The sequence below is a fragment of the Thermobia domestica genome, chromosome 10 (assembly GCF_964235325.1).
Source record: "Thermobia domestica chromosome 10, izTheDome1.hap1.1, whole genome shotgun sequence".
NCBI lineage: Eukaryota > Metazoa > Arthropoda > Insecta > Zygentoma > Lepismatidae > Thermobia > Thermobia domestica.
This window is the reverse complement of record NC_137463.1, coordinates 98651433-98677823: the sequence shown is the minus strand read 5'-3', so window position 1 is coordinate 98677823 and position 26391 is coordinate 98651433. Positions and strand designations below refer to the sequence as shown.

The 26391-nt window shown below is 35.2% G+C and overlaps 1 protein-coding gene across 1 annotated transcript in view; it reads right to left on the bottom strand.

The window, feature by feature from the left end:
- LOC145662598 (venom carboxylesterase-6-like) overlaps positions 1–25832 on the bottom strand; it is a 159259-nt gene extending 133427 nt beyond the window's left edge. Inside the window, exon 1 of the mRNA XM_081728315.1 lies at positions 25608–25832. Coding sequence (XP_081584441.1) covers positions 25608–25796 — 189 coding nt within the window. The 5' untranslated portion in view covers positions 25797–25832. The remainder of the gene's footprint in view (positions 1–25607) is intronic.
- Between the last annotated feature and the right edge of the window lie 559 nt (positions 25833–26391).

Genomic DNA, 26391 nt, shown 5'->3' with positions numbered 1-26391 from the left:
ATTATATATTCGCACCGAAAATCCCTAAGAAGCACTTCATTGGCTTGCACAGTATGTCAGCAAAGTATCTGCACAAGTTTGGTTTGAAATAAAGTGAAATTGTTCCCTTTCTCACCATCGGGACGCAACACTTGTGGCTACTCGTTCGATCTGCATCCTTTCTTCCAGAGGGATTAAGAAGAAACCTGTATATGTATTGTGATTAGCTGTAATGGTTACTTTACCCATCCGGAAAACTTGTTGTTGGCAATGATCACCGACAGGAACCAGGACATCCAAGTTTTAGGATGGAGAAGAATAAAAAAGTATCGATAGAGAAAGGGATCAAGTCTATACATGAATTCATTGTTCCGACAATAAATTTAGACGCAAGTAAATATCATGAGATCATCGATTGGTTCTCAACTGATGTCACCGACCCACCATTAACAAGAGAACTTTCTTTGAGCTAGATAGAAGAAAATATTAGAACGGCGGCGAGAACTGAGGAGATTAGATGTTTTAGGTGCCATATGCAAGCGATGGAGAGGATGATAAAAGTAGTTACAGAAGCTTCAACATTAGTGTGTGGAGGAGATCAAAGAGAAGGCTTTATCATGATAAAATTAGAGCCCCGAAGAAAAAATGCAAAAGTTGGACTCCCAGCAGGACTATCAAATATAAATGAGCCAAAAAATGGAAGCAAGTGGACGGGCGGGTGGAACTCGATTTGCAGCCATCTCCTCGTGGTGCGTTCAGGGGAGTTTCGGAATGTGTATATTAAGACGGGCTAAGAGCTACAATGGAAGGTTGATCAATAATTTTTCATGACCTATATTCATAAAGTATTTTGAAAATATCAATACAATTTCTTCGTCTAATCGATTATAATTTTTAACCACATACGAACAATATCGCATCTCACTTTTATCTTGCGTTTTATTTTTCGGCCTCAGAATGCTTCAGTGTGAGAAAGAACCAAAAGTTATAACTATGCAGAACAATTTTTTCTCGTAGTATCATGCGGGTTGCATAGCCACAGCTAAAAATATTCAAGTCCCATGAGACAAAGGAAGGGGATGACCAAAAAGATTCCAAATTTTCTGTGTAGACTACCACTAATACATGGCAACTTTTCCGCAACCCGGCGAATCGAAATTCAAAACAAAAATAGCTGTGCAGCACAATTGTCTTCGTAGTGTCGTGCGGGTTGCATAGCCGCAGCTATAAAAATATTCAAGTCCCATGAAGCAAAGGGAAGGGTTGACCAAGAAATACCAAATTTTGTGTGTTGACTACCATTGAAAAGAGGCAACTTTTCCGCAACCCGGTCAAGCGAAATTAAAAAAAAAAAATTCAGCCCTCCCTAATATAGAGCATTTTTAAAACTTTTTCCCCAAGATCATACAACTTGAAGTTGAGATCAGTCAAGAATGACAAGCGAACTATCCACCCACCGTTTCTATGATAGCTTTCATAATAATAATAATAATAATAATAATAATAATAATAATAATAATAATAATAATAATAATAATAATAATAATAATAATAATAATAATAGAAAACGTATGATTTTCTCAGTTTTCTAAATCAATTCTACTGCTTAGAGTTGAAATGAGTTAATAATGTGGATATAAGACTTAGAAATTAGATTTCTCCACATTTTGTAAAAAAAAATAATAATCTGTTTTGTTTGATTTAAGATACAGACTTACTGTAATCTTTGAGATTGAAATTACTCAGAGAGAACGTGAATTCAATCCATTTTACGAAATATTTTTTGCGATAATGTTCCTTTAAAATACTGCATTCTCATAGGAAGTTACATATACTTTCTTTCAAGCTTTCCAATGTGATCTATTATTTATGGTCCCCATCACTCAAGGGTAAGGAGGCAAACACATCTCGACTTTAAACATGTACCATGTAACTTCGGTCAATATATTCTTAACCCTATGGCCTATGGAACCGGGAAGTTCAATGCTGTGTTCACAGAAGTTCTCCATTGACTTCTGTCCTTAGCCAACTGAATCCAGGTTTTACTTAGTACTCCCATATCTGCGAGATTCATCTTATTGTATTGCTATCCCATTTGCACTTAGCCCTTCCTAATGATCATTTTTCGATTAGGTTTCCAGTTAAAACTTCGAAAGCCTTTCTACTTTCTTCCATTCTGGCTACGTGACCTCCCCGCCAGCGCCTCATAGACTTGATGATTCTAACAATGTTTAGTAAACAGTATAAATTGTGCAATTCCTCGTTATGAAATTTCTGTCATTCCCAATTCCCGTCCTCTTGGGCCCGAACATTCGTCTCAAGATTTTATTCTTCAACACTTTCAGTCTGCGCCTTTCAGAGTAAGCAACCATGTTTAGCAACCATACAGCATAACATTAGGCACAATTATCGTTGTATATATTTTAAGCTTCAAATTCCTCGACAGAATTCGCGATAACAGAAGATTTTGACCTGAATATTAACACGAATTTCCTGCTTTCAGTCGATATTTAATTTCTTCATGGATATACTTTCGGTCTATTAATTATTATTATCACTATTACTATTATTATTAATCATAATGATAATGATAATCGATATTTTCATGGAGCAAAGCGTGTACTTTCTTGGAAGATAAAGATATAACACCGTTGGATGGGAGTGCGATTAATAAAGTGTAGGATGCTGTAAATGTCGAATTGAAAAGGAAAAAAGTTCTCGGTCCTACAATACACAGAATCACTAGTTAGAACTAAATCAAATGAGAATTAAAAAGAGTTTATTGAGTTTCAACCATTCGACTCTACGGAATTTGTGCGTCTAACTGTCCGTCTATTTGTCCGTTCCATACCAGTTCTCTCAAATGTCATCCAATTTAAATGAAACTCGTTATGTAACTTCCTCCAATTATCGAAAATAACCCTATTGTTTGGAGTTGAATTCTATCAACAGTATAAGAGTAAGAACAGGAATCATCACCCACGTTGGAAATTTGCACATATGTGTACATTTTTCGACATCACACTCACTCAATTTCATGCTCTGACTCAATCTGACATCACGCGCACAAAACCTCATATACAGGGTGTTTCAAAACAACACCGACAACGTTTGGGAGGTGGTTCCTCACACCAAGATAAAACAAAAAGTATAGACCAACCTGGGTGCACAAATGCTTGCTTTCGGAGTTATACGCTGACGAAAACATGAAAAAAATCAATTTTAAAGGTCCATAGCTCCAAAATTATGGGACCTACAATAGTCGGCTCAATACTTCACTTAGGAACTAGTATGCCCTATCCAAATATCTAAGTTTCAGAATCCTACGATATTTCCAGAACAATTTTTATAGAGGTAGTTGGTGAGTACTTCAGATTATATGCCGGTAACCAAATTTCCTGTATAAAAATTGATGCGTGAGTACCTTAGGATTCTGATATATGTATTTTTGGAAAGCGCACATATTAGTTTCTAAGTGAAATCTTGACCCGACTATGGTGGGTTCTATAGTTTTGGAGCCACGGACCTTTTAAAGTTCATTTTTTCGTGTTTTCGGCAGCCTATAACTCCGAAAGGAAGCACTTGTGCACCCAGGTTGGTCCATACTTTTTGTCTTACCTTGGTGTCAGGAATCACCTTCCAAACATTGTCGGTGTTGTTTTGAAACACCCTGTATATTTAACCTCATGGTTATATAATCATTGGAAATTGAGTTTCTCAAAGACATTATTATTCCTTCAGGGATTAACGAGGAAAATAACTCGGTTGGTGGTGAGCCGTGTGTGTGTGGGGGGGGGGGAGGTGTAATCGATTCAGCATTTCAAGAATAAGTCCTGCCTCCATCTTTATTTCCCTACTACGACTGCAAGTAGAAAAAATGCACCACACCACTTTCTTTTTCAATATTGATCTTTATGAAGCAAAACTGGCAATATACGGGATTAATTGTTCTAACAATTAGTGTACTCTCGAACGTAATTCCTCTATTCAAACGGAAGTGGAGGAAATCCAAGGTTTCCCGTTTCAGCCGTATTGAAAAAACGGTAGTATCTAGGTAGAGAGCGAGAAGCAGTTTTGCAATATGGATAGGTTTCATCCATGTCATTATGTTTCTATTGCAACCGAAAGTGATAGAAATTTCTTACCCCATTTCCAGTAGAACAATAATGATAAGAGACAACGAGAAATGGCGTCTTAATGTTGATTTAGCGTCTTTAGGATAAGCATCAGCTTGACCTTTATCCCTGAATTCAAAACGGATGTGGAGGAAATTACAATTTTCGGTTTCAATGTTGATCAACATATTGATAGAATGGTTTTGGATAACAAGAAGACGACGTTTGAAATCTATTGAACTTCTCGAGAATGGATTCTATCTCCACTAAAAAAGGAAGGGCTAGAAACCCACTACCATTTTCAGTTTTAATCTAGATCTCCATTAAGAAAAACAGTAAGAAATAGTGAGATATTGCTATTTGGTAACTCGATCAGCTCGAATATCTGAGAAGTGTTTTGACGAGAGATGCAATAGTCACAGAGATCAAGTCAAGAATTGCAATAGTCAAAGAGGTATTCAATAAGCGATTCCTAACTACCAGGCTTAACATTGGACTAAGGAACAAGGTGGTCAATTGCTATACACAGTATGAAGTATTGGATTGTATGGTTCGGAGACTTGGACATTACGAAAGTTGGAGAAAAAATATTTAGAGAGCTTCAAAATGTGGTGTTGGAAGAAGATCCAGAAGATAAAATGGACACATAGACTAACAAACGAACATATTTTAGCATGGGTAGGAGAGAAAAGGAGGTTTCTTGCAAGCATTCTTTGTAGAAAGACCAATTGAATTGGACACATCTTTCGAAGAAATTGTCTTCATACTTCCAGGAAAGCAAGGATAGGAAGAAAAAGAAGACAACTGATGGATGATTTTAAAAAAGGAAGAAAATATTAGGAGTTAAAACAAGACACTGAAGATCGAGAAAATTGAAAGAAATGTTTCCAGGTTTGAACCTAAAAAAGAAAAGGACAAGACATTAGCCCCAGGGCCTGTCGACGGGCAGAATACTTAATAATAATAACAATAATAAATTATTCACGCTCGTAAAAATAAGTTTAACCTCGACCTTAATCCCTGTATTACGGTTTCAGGCTTTAACGTTAGTCGCCACAGTAAACATTTTTAATAGATAGTGAAAAGCAAATTTTATGTTCATATGCGCTAGCACTTGCATGAAAAGCAAACTTTATGGACAAGTAGGCATGTTCATATGTGCTAGCACTTGCAATTTTCGAAATTTATTATGTAACTGCGAACTGACATAAATCGAGCTTTTCTCGTGCGCAAGTCAAGGGTGGACATTATGTACTGCATTTTGCAATGCTGCTTTCATATTTAGAATATGCGAGAAAGCTGTGTTGAAGCTTCGAAAGCATCAATTTTCCCTGATATGCTATGTCATTGTCCTATAAAGGTCAATGCCCTTCCAGATAAAAGAAAAGAGGGGGTGGAATGCACGAACAAGAATGCTAGAAATAGTTTTCTATTTTCCTTCTGTTTTGAAGAGAAAATATATGAACATATTGGTGTCTTTCTTAAACAGTTTCTGGAAAATCTCTATCATTATAATAACAAACTTTGGTAGTAAGCAGCTTAATTAATAAGACTCCATGATTTGTCACTACCTCGTCAGTAGATAATTTCAAATAGCCATCAATAGACATGTTTTCTTTAATGTATTGTAATGGAATCTTTGATTTTAACGTCCCCGTGAAAACCTATGAGCACGATGTTGTTCACCACAAACTTACTTGGCTAGGAATCGAACCAGGGACCCGCACATCAGAGGTAAACATTCTACCACTGAGCCAACGTGTTCCCCCAATGTTTTGTAATATTTGATAGAACCAATAAAAATACTAGTTTATTATTATTATTTCACTAATTTCCATATATTTATTACTCAGTAAATGAAAAGTTGAGGTTGCATAATACAACACACAATATTAAACATTTTCAAGGCTGTAATTGGTCTGAGCAGTGGCGTATTTAGGGCTTAAGCCCCCCCGAAATCTTACTTAGTATAGTAAAGTAAATGAAATATCTTGCAGAATTTTCACATTTCCAAAGCCCCCCCGAAAGTTAGCAAAGCCCCTCCCGAAACAAAATCGTAAATACGCCACTGGGTCTGAGTTTTAAAAGGCTATCACTTAGGAAGGGATTATTTCAGTGGAGACAAATATTCCTGAAGAGTATTTACTATTCCTACACCCCTACTCTAGGCGTGACTTTCTGCTTAAATTCAAGAAGAAGCAAGTCTGTATTATCGATATTTATAGTTTCATTGAAGATTCGAAGTTTTCAAAAGAAATGAATTGTCTTGCGGAAATATTGATTTAAATTCAGGGTGTCCGCAAGGAGGGTTCCGGTTTTTAACTCCCCTTGACCAAGATATTAGGTCTAGGCAAAAATATTTACCATATTTAGATATGTATACAAACAACAAAAGTGATATGACTCAACTACCACCCCGTTGACGTAATTCTGCGTAGACCAGTCAATAAATTTAATAGGATAACGTAATCTTAAAATACACAGTACTTGAAATGGAATCTAAGATTTTCATTATTTGGGTAGATAGTTAGTTGCAGACTTTGTTTGTTGAAATGTAGTGTCTGTTTTCAGCACGAAGACTATATGAATCACAATAAAGCATTCAAAATTGTAATGCTCTCCAAAGGGAATCGAACGCCGGGACCATGTGTACCAAAGAAGCACGTTCTAGCATTTTTTCTAATGTCTTTATTTCAGACCACATTTCAGTCGTTTGCCTATCGTGGGGGGGGGGGTCAGTTGAAGATTTCACTATAAACAGTGAAAATAAATCAATTTGATGATTGGGTTTTAATAAATAAATAAATAAACAATAGTAATAATAATATTCGTGGGACATTTTCTTCTTTTCATCAAGAAAGGGGGTCAATCATTTCAGAAGTTTTGTATATTTACGTATTAATGAGGTAAATGTTTGTTTTGCAAACTATTTCGTTCAATGCGTGGAAAGTTAAAACCTGGAAACCTTTCCTTTGCGTACGTCACTGCATTTGATAAAAATTTAAATGAAGTCGCAATTTCAATGGAAGTAAAATACTTTTCATGCTGAAAGTCTGTGGTAACAAATTAAATGAAATATCCAGTTTAACGTTTCAAGATTATGTCCTTCCAGCTACAAGAAAAGTACATGATTCATAGAATGAGAATGTGGGAGGAAGCAGGAGTAATCATGGACATGATGTTGCCTGCCAGAAGCCCCTATAGCATGGGATTCATCAAACTAGAGGCTCCTCGCAGCACCATAAGTGAACGCTGAACAGCTGGGCCACTATGTCCCTAAATTTGGTGGTAATTTTAAAGAGGCATTGGGATTAGGGAGGTCTAAAAACATTTGTTGGAAAGTACAGAATTTTCTTTCAATAATAATAATAATAATAATAATAATAATAATAATAATAATAATAATAATAATAATAATAATAATAATAATAATAATAATAATAATAATAATAATCAATGTTCTTATTCAGTATTAATTTTCTTTTCGAACTCTGTACATTAATAGGCCTATTTAATTTTTAGATCAAGAACAGCGCTTTTTTCAACGCCGTAACTTAATTTTTTCTGGAGGGGGGGGGCAAGCATTAATATATCCCCTATGAGTATTCGGGCCTCCTCGAAAACATTGTTTTTTTTTTAATTCTTGGGCCCCTCTTTCCATTTTTCTTTTACTCTTTATGAGACCCCCGGAGCCTGTGGGCCCTCCCGCACGGCAAAATATACGGGGCCGTTAGTTACACTCCTAGGCCATTCCATACATGACAAATTAACTAAGAGAACAATATTGACAAATCTCAAAGCCATACGAATAAATATTATTTCTAGGACCCCTAATAGTATACTTTTTTTGTACTGAAATGGGCCCATGACTCATTTTTGTTTTATTTACTTTTTGTGTGCTTTTTTTGTTTATGTAATATAGTGAACCTGTTTAATGCTTGATTTATAATTTCATGTTCCTATCGTATTTGAAGTAAGAAAATTTTGTCTTAAAGTGGGCTCCCTCGAACGATGTGGACCTTTCCTGCAGGGGCAGTTGCTCCCTGCCCTCCAACAATTTACGGCCCTGACTTTTTAAAATCAGCATCATTATGCTGAGAAAAATCAAGAAACTATTTCGAGTTGAAAAACTTGGACCTTTTCGATTTACGTTTGTGTAATTTTAGAGGCAAAACATCATACACCTAAATCCATGACCAGCTACCTTCCAGAAAATTTTCCGACGCAGAGGGATCAAGATATATATCCAGGATATCCAGGATATGATCAAGGGAGGGGCTGAACGATATTTTGCAGTTTTATCCAGTGTAAAGCAGGATTGAAGCCCATTTTATCCAGTGTATATCTGAGCGCCAAGGGGGGGGGCTATAGCCCGTATAGCCCTCCCCTTGGATCCGCCACTGTATATATATATATATATATATATATATATATATATATATATATATATATATATATATATAAAGGGACTGAACTGGGACACTATTTACCAAGGAATATACCCTGCACAAGAATATGTAATAACAATTTGTCTTGACTCCAGTGGGCATAGTACTCCTGGAAGTATACCTGAAAGGAATACTGTTCGTGCTCACATTCTGGAATTACGCGCCACACTCTGAAAAACAATGATAATCAAACAAAATTTCAGGATCTGTTTTTTAAACAACAAATAAAATCCTCTCATAAGCAATCTCAAGAAAATCTACAGAATAAAGTAATATCTAAAAATATTAACAATAATTTCAAAAAGTTGTATCTGTACGAAGGTAATAAATGTAATAGGTGATTTAGTGACAAACGAATAACAAGTAATACTTTTAGTCTATGTCAGTATATTTGCTGAATGAATGCAATACAAAGCGATATGACAACGACAATGATCTACAGTAGAATTCATTCCTTCGTAAGAGAGTATTAATATTCAAAATTGTTTAAACAACTCACATTAACTTAATTTTTATGAATTTCATGAGCATTCAAAATATTTTATACAATATTTCGTTACGAATCAAAAAAATAAACAGTTTAGATTTGATTACGGACCATTTTTTTCCTGCTTATTATTCCGTCAGAGAAAGATTTTTTTACCGCTTACTATTAGTTGCAGTGGAAGTTTGATTTTGCCGTTTAACTTAAAACAATTCATTTTATCGCTGAAGGAGGAAAGAATTAAATTAACAATTTCTTCCATTTAGAAATTCAAGTGCTTTTGTTGGAAGCAGCACTTTAGATTATTATACTAATTTGGTTGCTCCTGTACATCCTGTCCTTTCCATGGAAGGTCCAGATGGTTTTATATTCTGCAGGTAGGCATACTTTTTATTTACTTGATAAAATTATGTAGTGAATTCTCAATTTTCAAAAGACTGCTAAAATTACACGAAACTGTGCTAATTTTTAAAATTATTATTTCATTTTAAATGCCAAATTAGATTCGAATTCTGATGTATCAAAGACTTCGGACCCAACAAATATCAAATAAAAATTTAGTGAAATTAGTGGCGTATGCAACGGGGACTTGAGGTTTAATCCTTTCTTGAGCAACATATTATGAAGAATTATTTGTGTTTCATAGAAAAAATTGTCCAAAGTTGAGACGTATACCAATCGGTAGTTATCATTAAGTTCAATAAGAAGATATGGGTGAGTGTAAATCCTCATGCGTAGTATTTGAGAAAAACGAATTTGTTTGTAAACTTAAAAATTCATGTTGCATGAAAACAAAACCACCTACTAAAGAGTTCAACTCTATTTTATGATGCATTTATAAGTTCATGTGTGATAATATTAATTGTGCACATGTCTGCGGCTACCACTGAAAGATCTGACACTACAATGAATCGAATAATGAAATAAATAGGAAATTGTCTCAAAGACTCATTGTTGGATCACTGGATAAGGATTTCTGTTGAAAGAGAAAAATATCCGAAGTGAAGAATTTTTAATTTAGTTGCTAAACGATATACACCCAAAAGATAAAGAAAAATCCATCTGGTTTAAATAAGGAGTGCCTTTGCAAAATTATTATATGAGTTAGCTATATTGTTGTAGGTAAAATGATAAGTACTTTTTGCGACATTTAATTATCTGGTACATAAATTGTCTGGTATTAAATTTAATACAACTAGACATTCGCAATAAATGTATCTAGATAGATAATCATTTATATTCTGTATGCAATAAGTTGTAAATTGTTTAATGATTGATAACTCTAATTCGAATTACTGTAAGAAAGTGCTACTTTGAAAAGCTTTACGTATTAGCCTAGTACAAACTAAACTTTTTTAAATATCTGCTATTCATTTAGAGACATTCTCAATGAATTAAGAAAGAATGAAGTTTTTAAAAACATGGTAAATATAGATTTTGCACAGATGTGCTTCCATTATAATAAGATTCTACATTCTAATGTAACGTTCTTAGTTCTTTTTTTAACCCTTTAATTGGCAAGCATTGATAGCATTACCATAAAATATTTAATTTGCTTTTATGGTTGATCCACGTCTTCCTGATCATAATTTCGTAATTTTTAAAGTATTTTTGTACTCTGGTTACAAAATACAGTGTATTTATTTCAAAGCAACATTCCCATAAAATAGGTCTTATGTGTAGCTACTGAGCAGCATTGCCCTATTATGGTAAAATATCATAAGAATACTCTCAGTGATTACCATCAGTTTCGTTTAATTATTTTCTTACAGAGCAAGAAACCACAAATAAAAAATAAAAAAAGAACTTTCGTGTAACGTAGGAGATAAAGCTTCTACAATATTAAATTTGACTGTCCCCTGTTGACGAAGATTAGAAGTATCTAAAGAAGCGATCCGCAAATCATGTATATACATATTGTATGAAAGCAATAATGCCAATTAAATGATCACTGAAATCAGTGGCGTATTTACGATTTTGTTTCGGGAGGGGCTTTGCTAACTTTCGGGGGGGGGGGGGGCTTTGCCTGAAAACGTGAAAATTATGCAAGATATTTAATATACTTTACTATAGTAAGTAAGATTTCGGGGGGGGGCTTAAGCCCGGAAACCCCCTTCTCCCCTAAATACGCCACTGACTGAAATAATAATTCGTGCGGATAACGCAATAGAATGCGATGTTGCTTGAGAGCAACACTGCTCAATAAAGGGTTTTAAAAATAATGGAAAACGAAACACTAAAGACTATAACAACTTTTGATCTTGTATTATTTCATGGTTGAACTTTCCTGTCAAACATCATTATTTTAATACAGTAACACCAGCGACGTATTTAGGATCTTGATTGGAGACGGGGAGTTAAAGCTGGTTTCATTACAATATGTATTACATACTAAATTTTAAAACAATGTAGTAAGATTTTTACAGAACAGCGAGTGAGCTCAATTATTGTAGGCTTTTGTAAATACGCCTCGGAGTAATTCGAATCATTCCTCCCATGAATTCCAAAATACAACTCAAAAACATTTTTCTGAAAGAAGCTCCGGCACACACAACTTGTAAATGTCAGTATATTAGGATAAATGAACAAAAATCTCGGTTGACTGAGTACCTCAGTCTCCCTCCTTGATGAAATTCTGCGTACGCCAATGTTAGGAATTATTATACAGGGCATACCACTCGTTCCTACTAAACTCTAGGAAATCGAGTGAAAAGTCTACACGGAACCTGGTGCCAATGGTTATAGACGACTTTTGTTGCTGTTGAAAGCTTAAAACACATTGGACACAAAAGTAAATAACTTCGTGTACAATTAATCAGATTACCTTTTACCTAAAGAAAACGAAATGAAATCTTTCCATTTTACCTCTCACGAACATGCCATGTTGGTTAAAGAAAATAGTAAAGATGAGTAAGAGTAAAGGAAACGGTGGGATGAAAAATGTGAGTGGAAACGGGAAAACCTCTAGAAAACCCAAGAAGAGTGTTTGTCCTCCTCATGTCTACTTGGAGTGAGCTAGGATGAAAGCAGAAATCCAACAAAGATAAACACTACTATTTCTTGTTAACTGATTAATCGAACATTCTTCAGGAACTTCATTTTTACCACAATTTTACCTAATTTCACTCCTCTAATTAAGTAACTTTATTTCCCTAATTACCACTGTTTTACCTTATTCTACTTAATTTCCATTTCATTTTCTACTTAATGTGACAGGGAAATACCTACAAAGTCGAATACAACTAAAATTCCATATATGGTCTTCCACTGCAAATCGAACCCAGGACCACTAAAGGCACATGCGCCAACCACTGGAATAGCAAGGAGGGTGACACTGAGCCACCGTACCCCCCATTTTCTACCGCAAGAATGTTCCACACTCTGTTGTAAATATGTTGAAGCAGTTGTGAAAAAGTAGCTTACAAAAGAAATTTGCTGTAGATTAAAACTTCGGTTTCTCACCCGTAGATGACACAAAACGACCCCAAATTCAATACAAAATCTAAAAAATAATACCGTCCACAGTGTTTCTTGCTATTTGCGGGGATTTTCTTCGACAACAAGATGACACCAGTCTCGTCAACTCCTGTCACACAGTTTAAGCAACATTTGTACGGCCCCAATAGAGGTGGAGATGATCAGAAACGCAGCTAGAGGGGGCCTAGTGGGGCGGTCGTCCTGGACGCTGATGCAAGAGGGCGCCGAACGAGCAAGAAGAACGGAAAAGTGTTGGAAATGAGTAAACGACACGTTGCCCCAAAAAAGTATTGGCGCTCTATTGAATGAATATTGTTTCCGTTTGCTCGCTGCGCTCGTAATGCAAACGTTTCAATAAGAATCACAACAAGTTTTTCCTTCTACGTAAAGAAAATTATTATATATGATTTGTTAATGGTGATGCTATATACAAGGTGCTGAGAAATGACTTATAGTGTTCGTAGGAGCGTTTTCAAAATCAGAAACTTTCAAAGTCTGAAATAAGTGTTCGGGGTTTTGACGATGAAGTTTTGTTTAGTTAATCACGTTTCTCTACCCAGTTGGATTAATCATGTCAGTGAGAATGAAAGTATGAAAATGAGAGAAGCGAAGAAGCACACGCAAGCTGTTGTTTGCGAGGGAATATTGGCGATTGCCTGTTAGTGCATTTTTGGTATGTTAATTAATAATAATTAACCTTAAATTCAGAACTTTCATTCATTAAAAAGTAATTTCTATAATTGCAAACAGATATAGTAGCCAAACTATATTTTGGATTTTAAATACAAACATGAAACATCATTAAACATATTTTTTACCTCCATCGATCAATATTGAGAAATTCGCAAAGAAGACTCCTGAATTTTCGTTACATTGTACAAAATATTTTTACCGTAAAAAGAATCGAAATTAATATGCTCTAAGCACATACAGAATAAAATTACAAAAGTTTACAATTATTACTGGAAATTAATGCTGTCACTCATTTCGAAGATTTTAAAAGCTAATATTCTTTAATGTATTGACATTTCATTTCTTATCGATAGTACGAAAGGTTGTAAATAGTTGTAAATTTCCATAACTGTTCCCCAAGTGGACCTGTATACAACCACAGATAGTTGGTCAAGTTTACCAAAAAGTCCAAAATAAGCCTCTTGAAAACAGCTCTTATTTGTAAGAGAATACGTAGTGCCCGCTTTTGGCCGTTGCAATTGTCTGTCCAAGCAGCTTGATAAAAATTCAGTGCAGCCTAAAAACAAAAACTGCTCCTCTTATATGTATTTTAAAAAAAAAAAAAAACTTGGCAAGGTAAGTGTAGAAGGGCGCTGAAATCTTTAGCTACGGCTTTGGAGATGATTCATCAGATCAAGCAGTTTTTAAATCTTTTTCGGATGTAACAACATACTGTTTAAAAACAAGCAACCAATTACGTGGTACATCACAATCTTAACGAGAACCTTTGTGTATGTACAGTATGGTGAACAAAGACGCTTCGGCATGGGAGACCTGAGTTTGACTACCGGTAGGTATTCGTGCAATTGAATCGCAAGTTAAGCTTAATTAAAAATAGGGTCTAATAATAGTACCAATAAAATACTAAGATTAATAATGATAAGACAAATTTATATATATAGGACTTGTAGTTACTATATCGGTATTGCCAATACATTTATCACTCTATTTCTCTAATTGAAGGTCGCTGTGCCTCAAAAATAGAGACTTAATCTCTGTTGTGTGGGTCTCTGATTCAATCTCAGTTCGCACCAAGCTGCTTTAAGATTAATTGGCTAGAATCCAAGTTAGGTCAACTTATTCAGTAATGAAATATTGGGTTTATCTCTATTAACAAGGTGTGTTTAAAAATTTGCTTTGGATATAAAATCAAATAATAAAATACATCCTCTAGATATTTACATAAAAACCAAACTCTACAATCTGTTCATATGGATATTAGATATCACGCACACATCAACCAAATCCTCACTCAACACCAAGTCCACAATTCACAACAAACTAAGATCACACTAACCCAAACACTAATATTGCATACGAGACAGTTCATCGTCTCTATTCTCGACTCCACTCGGTTAATACATTTTTATATTCGAGACAAGATTAAAAGCATAATTCTTGTGTCATTCAGAGACGAGAATCTAGAAGATACGAGAAATTTCACGTGTCTCATATGGGCAACTCTGATTCACCCGTGTCCTAGATATTAAACGACGCTATTTTAGGTTATATGATTCACAATATAGAAACTACAAATTGATAACGTGATTGTAAGAACACCATAAAGTGTACCTATCAACATGTAAACCATTACACAATATGTAAACCATTACACAATATAATACTGCAATAATAAATATGTTAGAAATGTTATATCACTCAATTCGTGAACTTGAATCTGTCGTGTCGCAGAATGGTTCTGATAACTTCTAGATTAAATTAAGGAAAAGATCTAATTTTACGGAATAAGAGAAGAATGTTTCGAGAATCGAGACGAGACAATATTACTACAGACAATACTTATATAAGATGAGACGGAAAAACTTTATTTCTCCTCATCTAGTATCATCTCGACCTGTAGCAATACGTTTACTAACCTGATACTTATTTATCTATTCCAACATTATGCTTAGTCAACCCCACCAACCACTCAATTCGACATTTTAATACCTTAAATTCAATCTAACATCAGTCATTCGAAATGACGAAATTTTTAAGTTTTACGTCCCACGGTTATGCCGGCTAGGCTAAAGGAGACGGTGATGATGAGAAATGAATGAAATGGTGGAACGAAAAAAGTGGGAGGAAACAGGAGAACACCCACGCACACTGTGATTGTCCATCACGAAGTTCACTTGGCGGGAGCAAGGTTTGAACCCGGGACACCATGCGCCAGAGGTGAACACTCTACCACTGACCCACCGCGGCCCATCACTCATTCGACCTCACACGCACAAGTCATGACATCATTTCGACATCACGCTCACTCAACCTCACGCTAAGTTAGTGAGGTTAAGATAGGATGAGTGTGAATTTTAAGCAGTGGCATCAACCTCATGAATTCGGCCATCTTTGCTTGTGACAACCTGCAAAATTACAGGGCCCGGAGACCCTCGTGCAAACAACATTACTTCCATGGCTACTGAAGTGAGGAAAGAATTATACCCCTTAGGCCTTTAGACGGACCTCCGTTAGTATATATAAAAGAAACGAGACGAGAAAAGTTCATTTCTCATCTCGTGAATAACAATAATTGGCAAACATATAAGGTTTCTCGTTTTCTTTTTGAAAGAATGCTTTTCGTCTCGTCTGACTTCTTGCAAAGCTTTTCTCCTCTAGTCTCGATTTTTCTCATCTCGTTTTGCAAATTTATGTTCTGTTTCCTCTTAACTTTATCTACTAATAATCAAAATGCACCTGGGTCCTCATGAGGTCATCAAAGAGTGTAATAGAACAACATTTAAGTAATATTTATTCTTGGACTATATTACTTAATGACTTACGTATCTTTAAACATTGATAACTGTAAACGAAATTAAATCTTTCAGGTTAACGTCCTACGATTATGCCTTTTAAATCAAAGGAAACGTTTGATTAGGATAAGTGAATAATGATGGAAGAATTGGTGGAATGAGAACGTGGGAGGAAACGAGGTTCAACGTAAAAACTCACGGACATGATGTCCAGTACAAACTTATTTGTTGGAAGATCGAACCACGGACCCCACGCAGCAGAGGTAAGCCCTATACCATTGAGCCACCGTGCCTCCCCCTAAAAACATTGATAAATGTTCTTCATTATATTCGTACAACCAATTTATGAATTTATAATTTTTATACTACGAATCATGTAACGCTGAAACAGTGAGATCTAAGACTTAAATGAACTAGTATAATGGCACAATTCGCAATTCAAAATTTTAAAAATGATCAAATAGAGGCAGTAAATAGCATGTACAGATGTAAATATTGTGTAGATAGAGTCAAGTACTCGCTAATGATATAAATAGGGACTCGTTGACTCAGTGGTAGAGCGTTGAGGTCTGGTCCAAGTGATATCTGGTTAGGTCCCAGGCCATGTTACTTTGCACTGGTCAACATCGTCTGCAACGGTTTTCTACGGATTCTTCCGTTTCTTCCCACATTTTCATTTCATTAATTCACTTTCATTAATCATTCTGTGTTTAACCTACAGGGTACAACTATGGATCGAAAAACAAAAATATTTCAATTTTCACTTACAATTGATGAAACAAATTTATTCCGTCTTTTACTGATTTTCAACTTTTATGTGTTTAAATTTAACATATTTTGTATTCATACACCATTTTGTTATATCCATCCTATTATGTTATTATTCTATTGTATATTTTTTCCCATAAACAAATTGAATTTAACCATAAACCAATTAACAGTGAGCAAGCATTGATAGCACTACCATTAAAATATTTAGTTTGCTTCTGTGGTTGAACTATGTCTTCCTGATTATAACTTCGTAATTTTTGAAGTATTTTTGTACTTTGGTTACAAAATACAGGATATTTATTTCAAAGCAACATTGCCATAAAATAGGTCTTATGTGTAGCTAATGAGCAGCATTAATCTATTATACTAACAGTTTCGTCGAAATATTTTAATACAGAGCAAGAAACCACAAATAAAAAAAAAAAAAAAAAAAGAAAAGAAAAGAAAAGAAAAATTTTCGCTGAACGTAGAAGGTAAAGCTTCTACAATACTAAATTTGAATATCCCTTGCTGACGAAGATTAGAAGTATCTAAAGAAGCGACCCTCAAATCATGTACCGTATATGAATATTGTGTGAAAGCAATAATGCCAATTAAATGATTACTGAAGTAATAATTCGTGCGGACAACGCAATAGAATGCTATGTTGCTTGAGAGCAACAGTGCCCAATAAAGGATTAATGATATAATCTATTGTAAGTCCCCGAAAATTGCTGTTTTGCAATTATTTTATAGCCATGAATACCTATATTCTAGATATTGTTTCTTATTAGTCACGCACATATTATCTGTTATGCGTAATCCAGGTAACATCTTAACTGAAACTTTTGAAAAACCGTTGGATACACTCCAGGATTGGAATCTCCTCTCCCGGGTTCCAACGCACTATCCTGCTCAGTAATGCTGTATTTTGCAATGCTACTTTCATATTTAGAATGCAAGGCACATGTGTTGGTTTCGAAAGCATAAATTTCCCGTGATATGCTATGTTAGTGTCTTAGAAAGGTCAATGTCCTAAAGGTAAAAGGTCAGGGGAAGTGGAATGCAGAAACAACAATGCTAGAAATGGTTTTCTATTTCCCGTGTGATTTGGAGACAATACCGGTATATTTCTTAAACACAGAGTTTCTGGAAAATCTCCACGATAGCACTAATGGCTTTTGGTAGTAAGCAGCTCAAGTAATAAGACCCCACGGTTTGTCACTAGCTCGTTAATAGATAGGGTATTTTTTAAACTTGAATTCCTTTCGATTTTTCACGTTTTACTTCAGCAATATTGTAGTAGACCAACAACAATATTACAAGCACATGACTACCTTTAGAATTTTAATATACACAATCAACAGCAGGAATAAATTCCAAATAATATTATGATTACAATCTTAACTAGTGATGTACGCAGAATATAATCAAGAAACGTTCCAGCACTCTATCTCATAGTATTTCAGCACTATATACATTAAACGTTTATTTCTTCATAATATCTTGTCCAAGAAGACTAGGACCCGCGGTGGCTAAACGGTAGACACAGATGTAGTGGGTTAGTGTGTCAAGATTTGTGAGTGAGTCAGTGGGCTGTGGGTCAACCTAACGTGACCCACTGGGATCCACCGCCCACCGTGACCCACTCTGCTCAGTGCATTGTATACATCTAAACACTGGTGAATTTGTCTACGTTTTTCTTTCAAGGCCAACATTTTTCTTCCTTTTTCGTTTGTTTCTATTTACTTACCTGAGATGAGTATACCTAAGTGACTAAAGAACTTCGAGTACTTTTGGATATTGATATTTGTAATTGTAATAATAGCAATAAGGCTTACTACTTGGCTTTTGAGACACTGAGTGTGAGTTTTTAGAGGAGCTATATATATAAAATGATTGTAACTATATGTGCGAGATTATCACGGCCAAATGGCAAAGCGAAATGAAAAGACTTTTAATGTATGGTTAGGCCTGAATCGCAACAGGAGTGGGGGAGTGGGAGGTTCAAATTTTTGCAAAATAATTGAGTATCTCACGAGCAGTTCAACTTAGGGAGCTGAAATTCAGTATGTTAACTTTTCATTAAAAATAAACAGAACGTGTCCACGCATTTTTAAAAATTCTCTTTTATTGGGGGGTCATTTTCTATATATGGGAAATTGGTAGTGGGTTGATTTGTAAAAGTAATCGAAAATAATCGATATTAATTGAGAAACAAACTGAGAAACAGAAACTACAGTGCTTTGCATTTTATATCCACTGCTTTCTATTATAATAATTGCTGAAACTTGTGTTTACTATATGGAACGTTCAGAGCAAAGGCAATTAAGTCATAAAACTGTGAGAAAATTAGACATAAAATTTGTACTGTAAGTTTAATTACATGGAAATTTTAAGTTTGTACTGTATGCTATATTATATGGAAAAATTTACACGTTTTTCTTTACGTTGATTTTACCTTGATCAGGTCTACTTTCCCGTGATTTTAGACTTTCAAATTTTATCATATTTTCGCCTAAAAAGTATCTGTAATTTAACAAGGAAATAATTATATATGATAAATAAATTGAAATTTATCGTATGATAAACACTTTACCATTTTATATCGTAAATGTCAGATCCAAGAATATTGTAACAGAACGGTGCTTGAGCGATTAACCGTAGAAATTGAAACCCCGATTAGTGATAATTTCATATTCCTGTTTGATTGCAAGTGTAAACTCTTTAGTCAGTGGAGAGGAGAGCGCGGATCATAGGTTAGAGTTTATGACGATAAGTTTTGGAGGGTCGAAGTGAATCACAGTGGCTCAAAGTAGTTCATGGTGGGTGGTGAAGTATATTCGTGACCGGCTTTCTTCCAAAAGAAAAAAAAATGCGATACGCGGAGGACATTACTCGGAGTACATGAAGGACTGTACTCGTACACTATTTACTACTGGACATACCCTTCAGAAGAATAATATTTGTGTAATCGCAATATATCTTAACTGCAGCATGCATAATCCTCCTGAAAAATACCTGAAAGTAATACTGTTCGAGCCCACATTTTCGAAGTACACATTACACACTCTGAACAACAATGACGACCACACAAAATTTCAGGAGCTGATTTCTAACTACAAATATAATGCTCTCGTAAACAATTTCAAGAAACTTCGCAAGCTAGCGATATAAATCTAAAGGATTTATAGTTCTTCAATGAATGCAGTATAAGCAATCTGCGAAGGACAATGATCTACAATAGAATTCATTCCTTCGTAAGAGACTGTTAATACTCAAAATTGTTTAAATAACTCACATTAACTTAATTTTAAGAATTGATTTGTTTCATGAGCAGTCAAGATTTCTTAAACAGTATTTCGTTACGAGCCAAAAAATAAAAATAATAAAAAAAGTTGTGATGTGATCAAGGATCCATTTTTTCTTGTTCATTATTCCATCAAGTGAAGGACTTTTTTTTACCGCTCACTGTCAGTTACTGTGGATATATCACAGGTAGTATATCACATCCTTCCTGGACCTCGTAACGCGGAAGAATTCTGATAACTTTTAGATCAGAAATGAAAAAAAATCTTTAACTATTATGCCGGCTAGGCTAAAGGAGACGATGATGATGAGAAATGAATGAAATGGTGCAATGAAGAAAATGGGAGGAAACCGGAGAACCCCGAGAAAACTCACGCACATGGTCTTTGTTCACCACAAAGCTCACTTGGCGCGAGCTGGGAACGAACCAAGGACCACATGCATCAGCGGGGAACGCTGTACCACTGAGCTACCGGGGTCCCAACTTTTAGATGAAATTAAGAAAAAATCAGGTATAAATTTTGTATGCCCTATTCCAAAAAGAATGAGCGCATTAATTATGACTGAAAGTTTATAAGTCCAACTTCGGGCATCTTGGAAAATAGTAAACCAAAGATGTCTTTCGAACTTCCAAGTCAACCTTCGCAACTGAGAAAAATGGGCAGATGTGTTTCTCTTCTTTTAAGGGTAATAAAACGTGATGAGATGTTATTAAGATTGGAAAGAAAAAAAGTTATTTGAATCAGTTAATGATTCAGTATTTCGAAACTATGTACTCGTACCCTATGCATATAAGCACATGCTTTTCTTGTCATTTGTGTTTCCATACGTAAAAGAACATTTCCAATGAAGGGAAAGACAGTGAACATAGTTCATGCATCCATAGTAGAATAAAAAAAAAAAAGACAAGAGGATTAAAAACAATTGCATTTAAAATGCATATTAATGTTATTGTCTTTTAAATTCAGTTATATTTCTTCAGAAGGAGCTCGGCAGAGGTGGTTATGTTAGCTCAGTGGGAAACCGCGAAACTTTTAATCGTACGGTTGTGAGTTCGGTTTCCGTTCGTGAAACGTTTCACTTTTAAGGAAAAAAAAAGGGCGAGTCCCAAATTTTTGGTCAATATATAAAAATGAGATCGATTTTATCTATTTGATCATCACAAAAAAGTGGGTGAACCGTTTGAAATGAATTTTTGAAAATGTGTAGTTTGCATTTGACTACTGGGAAAGGGTCAACAACTGCTTGTTGGAAATTTGATTAACTTGAACACAATTTAGAGGATAGTCAACTATGCCTAAAATAAATTTTCAGGTGGTAGTGCACACGGGGGAGAAGTAATGAGGCTTTGAAACTTAGCAATTGAAGTAAATGAGAAAAGAATTAGATGAGCGCCCCCCCCCCCAAAAAAAAAGTTATACAACTTCTTATTGGGTTTCAACATACGAACATCTGAATGAGATGCTATATACTCAAACCGCTCTCTTTTTTCACTCGTGTCTAATGACAGAGAAAACAAGGCCTAATACGATGGCTAAAGAAAATAGTAATCATCGAAGGTGAAGTCTTAGGAAGATGGAAAGAATGTGTTGAGGGATTGTATGAGAATAGATGTAGAACGTGTGACCTAGACATTAAAATAGAAAACGAAGTACACGAAAATGATAAATGGTTAAGTATTTTTCGAGATGAATTTGAGGAAGCTATATCCAAGATTAGGAACAGAAAAGCAACCGGGATAAATAATATATCAATCGAATTCATTAAGAATATAGGAGACAAGGGCTCTGCAATAAAATATATGCAACAGAAGAGTGAACGAAAGATTTTCTAAAGGTGATCATGATACAAATTGCTAAGAAATCGAACCCAGAGAGATGTGAAGATTATAATACTCCTAATCTCATATCGCATGCATCAAAAATTATGATTACAATACTGAACAGAAGCTTGTATAGAAGAACAAAGGGGAAAAACATTGAAGACGAACAGTTCGGGCTTATGAGGGGTAAGGGCAGAAAGGATACAGTTGGATTATTAAGGAATCGGTGAAAGATTTATAGAAAGAGCGAAACAGTTGTATGTTGTATTTATTGATTTAGAAAAATCATTTGACCGCATTAACTGGGAATTCTTGTTCTAAAGAAGATTAGTTTGGAATGGGAAAATCGAGGACTCATAAAAATATGAACCATTTGGTACATTGGCTAAGAAGGAGTTCTATCATGAAGAAGGTAGTAGAAAGTATGATAGCAGGAAAGAGAAGGGAAAAAGGAGGCTTCAGTTGATGGAAGATACCAAAACAGAAAAAAATGTACATGAAGACGAAGAGTTTTGTTTAAGGCCGTCGTTCGTGAAAGCTTCTCAGTTGCGGCAAGTGATGTCAATGATGGCAGAATACTTATGGTGATGATGATGGTGATGATTAAGTCTGCATCAAAGGCTGTTTCTCATTAAGTTTCAGTGCTAAACTTTAGTTCAACTTTCCAACAGCTGTTTCTCCTCGGTGCACTTCTACATTTTTTTATTATTATTATTATTATTATTATTATTATTATTATTTAGGCATAGTTGACTATTCTCTAAATTGTGTTCAAATTTGTCAGCGGGCACTAGCTGATCACTTTCTAGTTAACTTGGGTAGAGTTTTAATCACGTTACTTTCATCACAATGGGGGGAAGGAGTATTAAAAAGTACACCAAAAAAGAAATGGAACATCTCATTAGCTTCTTAACACAAGAAAATCAAACTCGGTGTACAAATACATTTGTGACTACGTGCTACACTGTTTCCGAAGCGTCTGTATATAACTGAATAGAAGGAAATGGAGACAATTGCAACAAAGTAAGATAACGTTTTAACTGTTTAAAATGAATCTTGAACATAGTATTTGGATTAACTTGGATAGATTTTATCATTTAACTTTGTTTGAGTTGTAAGGGGTTTAAATATTTCGCAAATAACATTTCCATAAACTTATTATTCTCGTGCAAAGAAGTGGGAATTTGAAGTACTTGGTGATAATTTTAAAAATAACGTGAACAGTGAAAATGTGTTTTCAAAATCCAGATTAATTCAGTTATGTGTCTAATTATTTTCACATGTTTATTTTCAAACTCTGAATTTTAAACTTTTACCCAGTCAATATTTTTAAACGAAGTGTCGAATTTATTGCATGGTGTTTAGAATACAGGGTGTTTGAAAAAGAACTCCCTAGTGTTAAGTATAAATTTAATTGGGAAATGAATGAAAACTTACATCAATGAGTACATATCATGAAAGAGAATTTCTTCAAGTTTTGTTTAATGTTGGTAGACTTCAACGTGGGATCCATTTGTGGCCCTGCACACGTCAAGACGATATTCCACTTCTCGCCACGTATTCACCAACATTTCAGGTGTAACTGTCCCAACAACATCATGCACAGTACCTTTAGGCACTCCTAATTGTAGACTACGTCTCCCCAATGACTTCTTCGGGCTCCGAACACAAGGAACACGGATCTGTTCAACATCTTCAGAAGTTCGACTTTAGCCAATGACGGATAGTTTTTGCTGTAGGTGGTTCACCACCATACTGACGTCTAAAATTACGTTGCACTGTTATAACTGACTCAGTTTTCAAAAGCCAAATAACACACTGCGCTTTCTGCTGCGGAGTGCACATTGTTGCTGAGTTGCTCTGCACTGCACGCCTTCCTGAACTGAATTGAGGAAACAGGAAAAAAATAGCACTGGTGCCGTCTCAAGGTCAAGTAGACCTGCCAACTGCAGGGAAGCCAAACACCACAAACTACAATAGTGTATGTCACTTTGTACAGATTCAAGGACACATTAAAAGTAGGAAGTTCGTTTTCAAACACACTGTATACTAGCATCAATTACCCGCTTCGTTGCGTTAAATTAAGAAAAAATACTAATATGTTCCCTTGGCCAGTCACTTTTTACAATTACTAAAGCGCTCTTTAATATCGGGCATTTTCGATTATTTTTACACATCCCCTCCCTTCCCCATGTTGCGGGGCACGGCATCGGAAGTGGCATTGTTCATCTCAGCGACCCGGAAAACTATCGATTCGACACTAATATTGGTTATTTCCTATCATTTTTAATGTCTCCCGCCTCCACCACCTATAAGTTACAACGTCAAAGTGATATGATAAAAACCATCTCAGGTTTAAATTTCATCTAGATTGTAAATTTGATCTTAGTTTCTTTCAAGTCTAAATAACGAACTGGAGAAATCAAGAAAAACATATTTGTTACATTATGGTGTTTCCACCCTGAAAATCGAAATAAATAGATCAAATTATTTCTAGTGTATTTTACACTTGTGTTATTATTTTTGATCTTAGCAAAACGGATTACATATTGCTTCCCAATAGTAAGAGAATTCGTACTACCATAAACAGGTAATCGTGTGATATAAACATCAACTATCACGTCGAAGACAGACACATCAATAAACGCGACTGTGTCCATTCCTACGACCAGTAATATATAAAATGTACATTACAAGGATTTATAAATTAAATGAAAGATCAGTTCCAGAGAATGGAACAACTATAGGAACAGTTATTTAACACTAGATTTGAGCAGTTGGAAAAATCTCAGGAGCAAAGTTTTAATAATAAAATAGATAACTTACAAGTAACTTTTCATGAATAAGTAACGTTTATGAGAACTATGCTGGAAGGAATAAATACTCGAGTAAACTCCAACTTAAGCCAAAATCATCAAATCTACAATCATTTAGATACATAAATTGTTACAAAAATATATATTACATATTAACATTTTCATTTTTTTTTTCTTGTGGTAGTCCAACATTTGTAAAGCACTTTCCGACATTAATTAAAATCAGCTTGCAAGTTTTTCTTTGCAATCCATAGTACGGAATAAGCAGGACGACCTAAATTTACAGTTATATATTCGAGTTCAAAACATTTACCAAATTTTATTTTTAACAATTTTGAAATTTAAGGACTAGAACATGTATCCCTCCCAAATTTTGAGATGAGAACATCAATGTGCTGACGTCTTATTAAGGAGAACAGACTAGGGATGTTCGATAAGGCTGAGGATCTATCGAACTTTGGGAGTAAAAATTTATCGAGTTGTCATCGGTTACTCGAAACCGTTCGAGTATTTGAAATTATCGAAGTTTCGGGTATTATCGAAATTTCGAGTATTATCGAAGTTTCGGGTATTATCGAAGTTTCGAGTATTATCGAAAGTTCGAGTATTATCGAAATTTCGGGTATTATCGAAGTTTCGGTATTATCGAAAGTACGAATATTATGAAAGTTTCTTGCAGCCAATGACTCCTTCTTGCAGCCAAACTAGTCAGATAACTTTTATGATCTGATAAGTTATTGCAAAGTTGTATTTATGAGGAGAAAGGATAGCGCGCAGAAAGGGACTGCTGTTTCAACAAACACACATACACAGGAGTCACTGGCTCAGCTATATTTTATGAAATAAGTAATATTGGCGATCTTGCAAGTGCAAGATTGGGGGAGAAACTAAAACTACCCAAAATAACAAGTACCAAACGTACCTGGAACCGAAGTTCTCCTGTTGGTGGCTTAGCGTATGGAATTCCTTGAAAAGCAATATATTTCTTCCCAGAAAGTGTTTTCTCAACAACTCCTTCTATAGAACCCTGTGCTACGTTTACAATAGGTGAATACTTAGATTCACTAAAACATAGAAAAGCAGATACAAGCACAAACAAAGCCCACTTCATCTCGATACGCACTTGAAGACTCTCACAACGATACTGAAATTGGCAATGCTTTTGGCGAGCGTAGAAAGAATATATCCTCGGGGCATAGGAAAAACAGAATAACCAGTTTCATTCCCTGCACTAAGTTTAGACCAACCTGAGATTATAATAGATAAGTTAGTTTGGAAGCAGGAACTTACTTTAACATATTTTCATTTGTTTAATATTTTTATATTATTTGTGGTTTCATTTCACTATTCGGTGCAGTGCATTCCATACAACAATCTTCACGTGTTATTTTAAAGATTGTTTTAAAAATGTATCTAGTGTGCTTCAGCGGCGCAAATCTGTCTTCAACATTGGGTGGGGGACAAGTAAGACTGTTTTATTGATTTTGTTACGCGATACTCAAAATCAGGGGCGTCATTTAGGGAGGGCAGGAGGGGGCAATTGCCCTCCCCTCAAGAGTTTGAGGAATACATATACTTTAATCGATTGTCTACTAACATACTAGTACAAAACGTGAAAGTCTTATGTTGGTGGTGCTCTTGCGCCCCCCCCCCCCAAGCGAAATCTGAAATGACGCCCCCTGGACAAAATATTTGTGAAGTTGAAA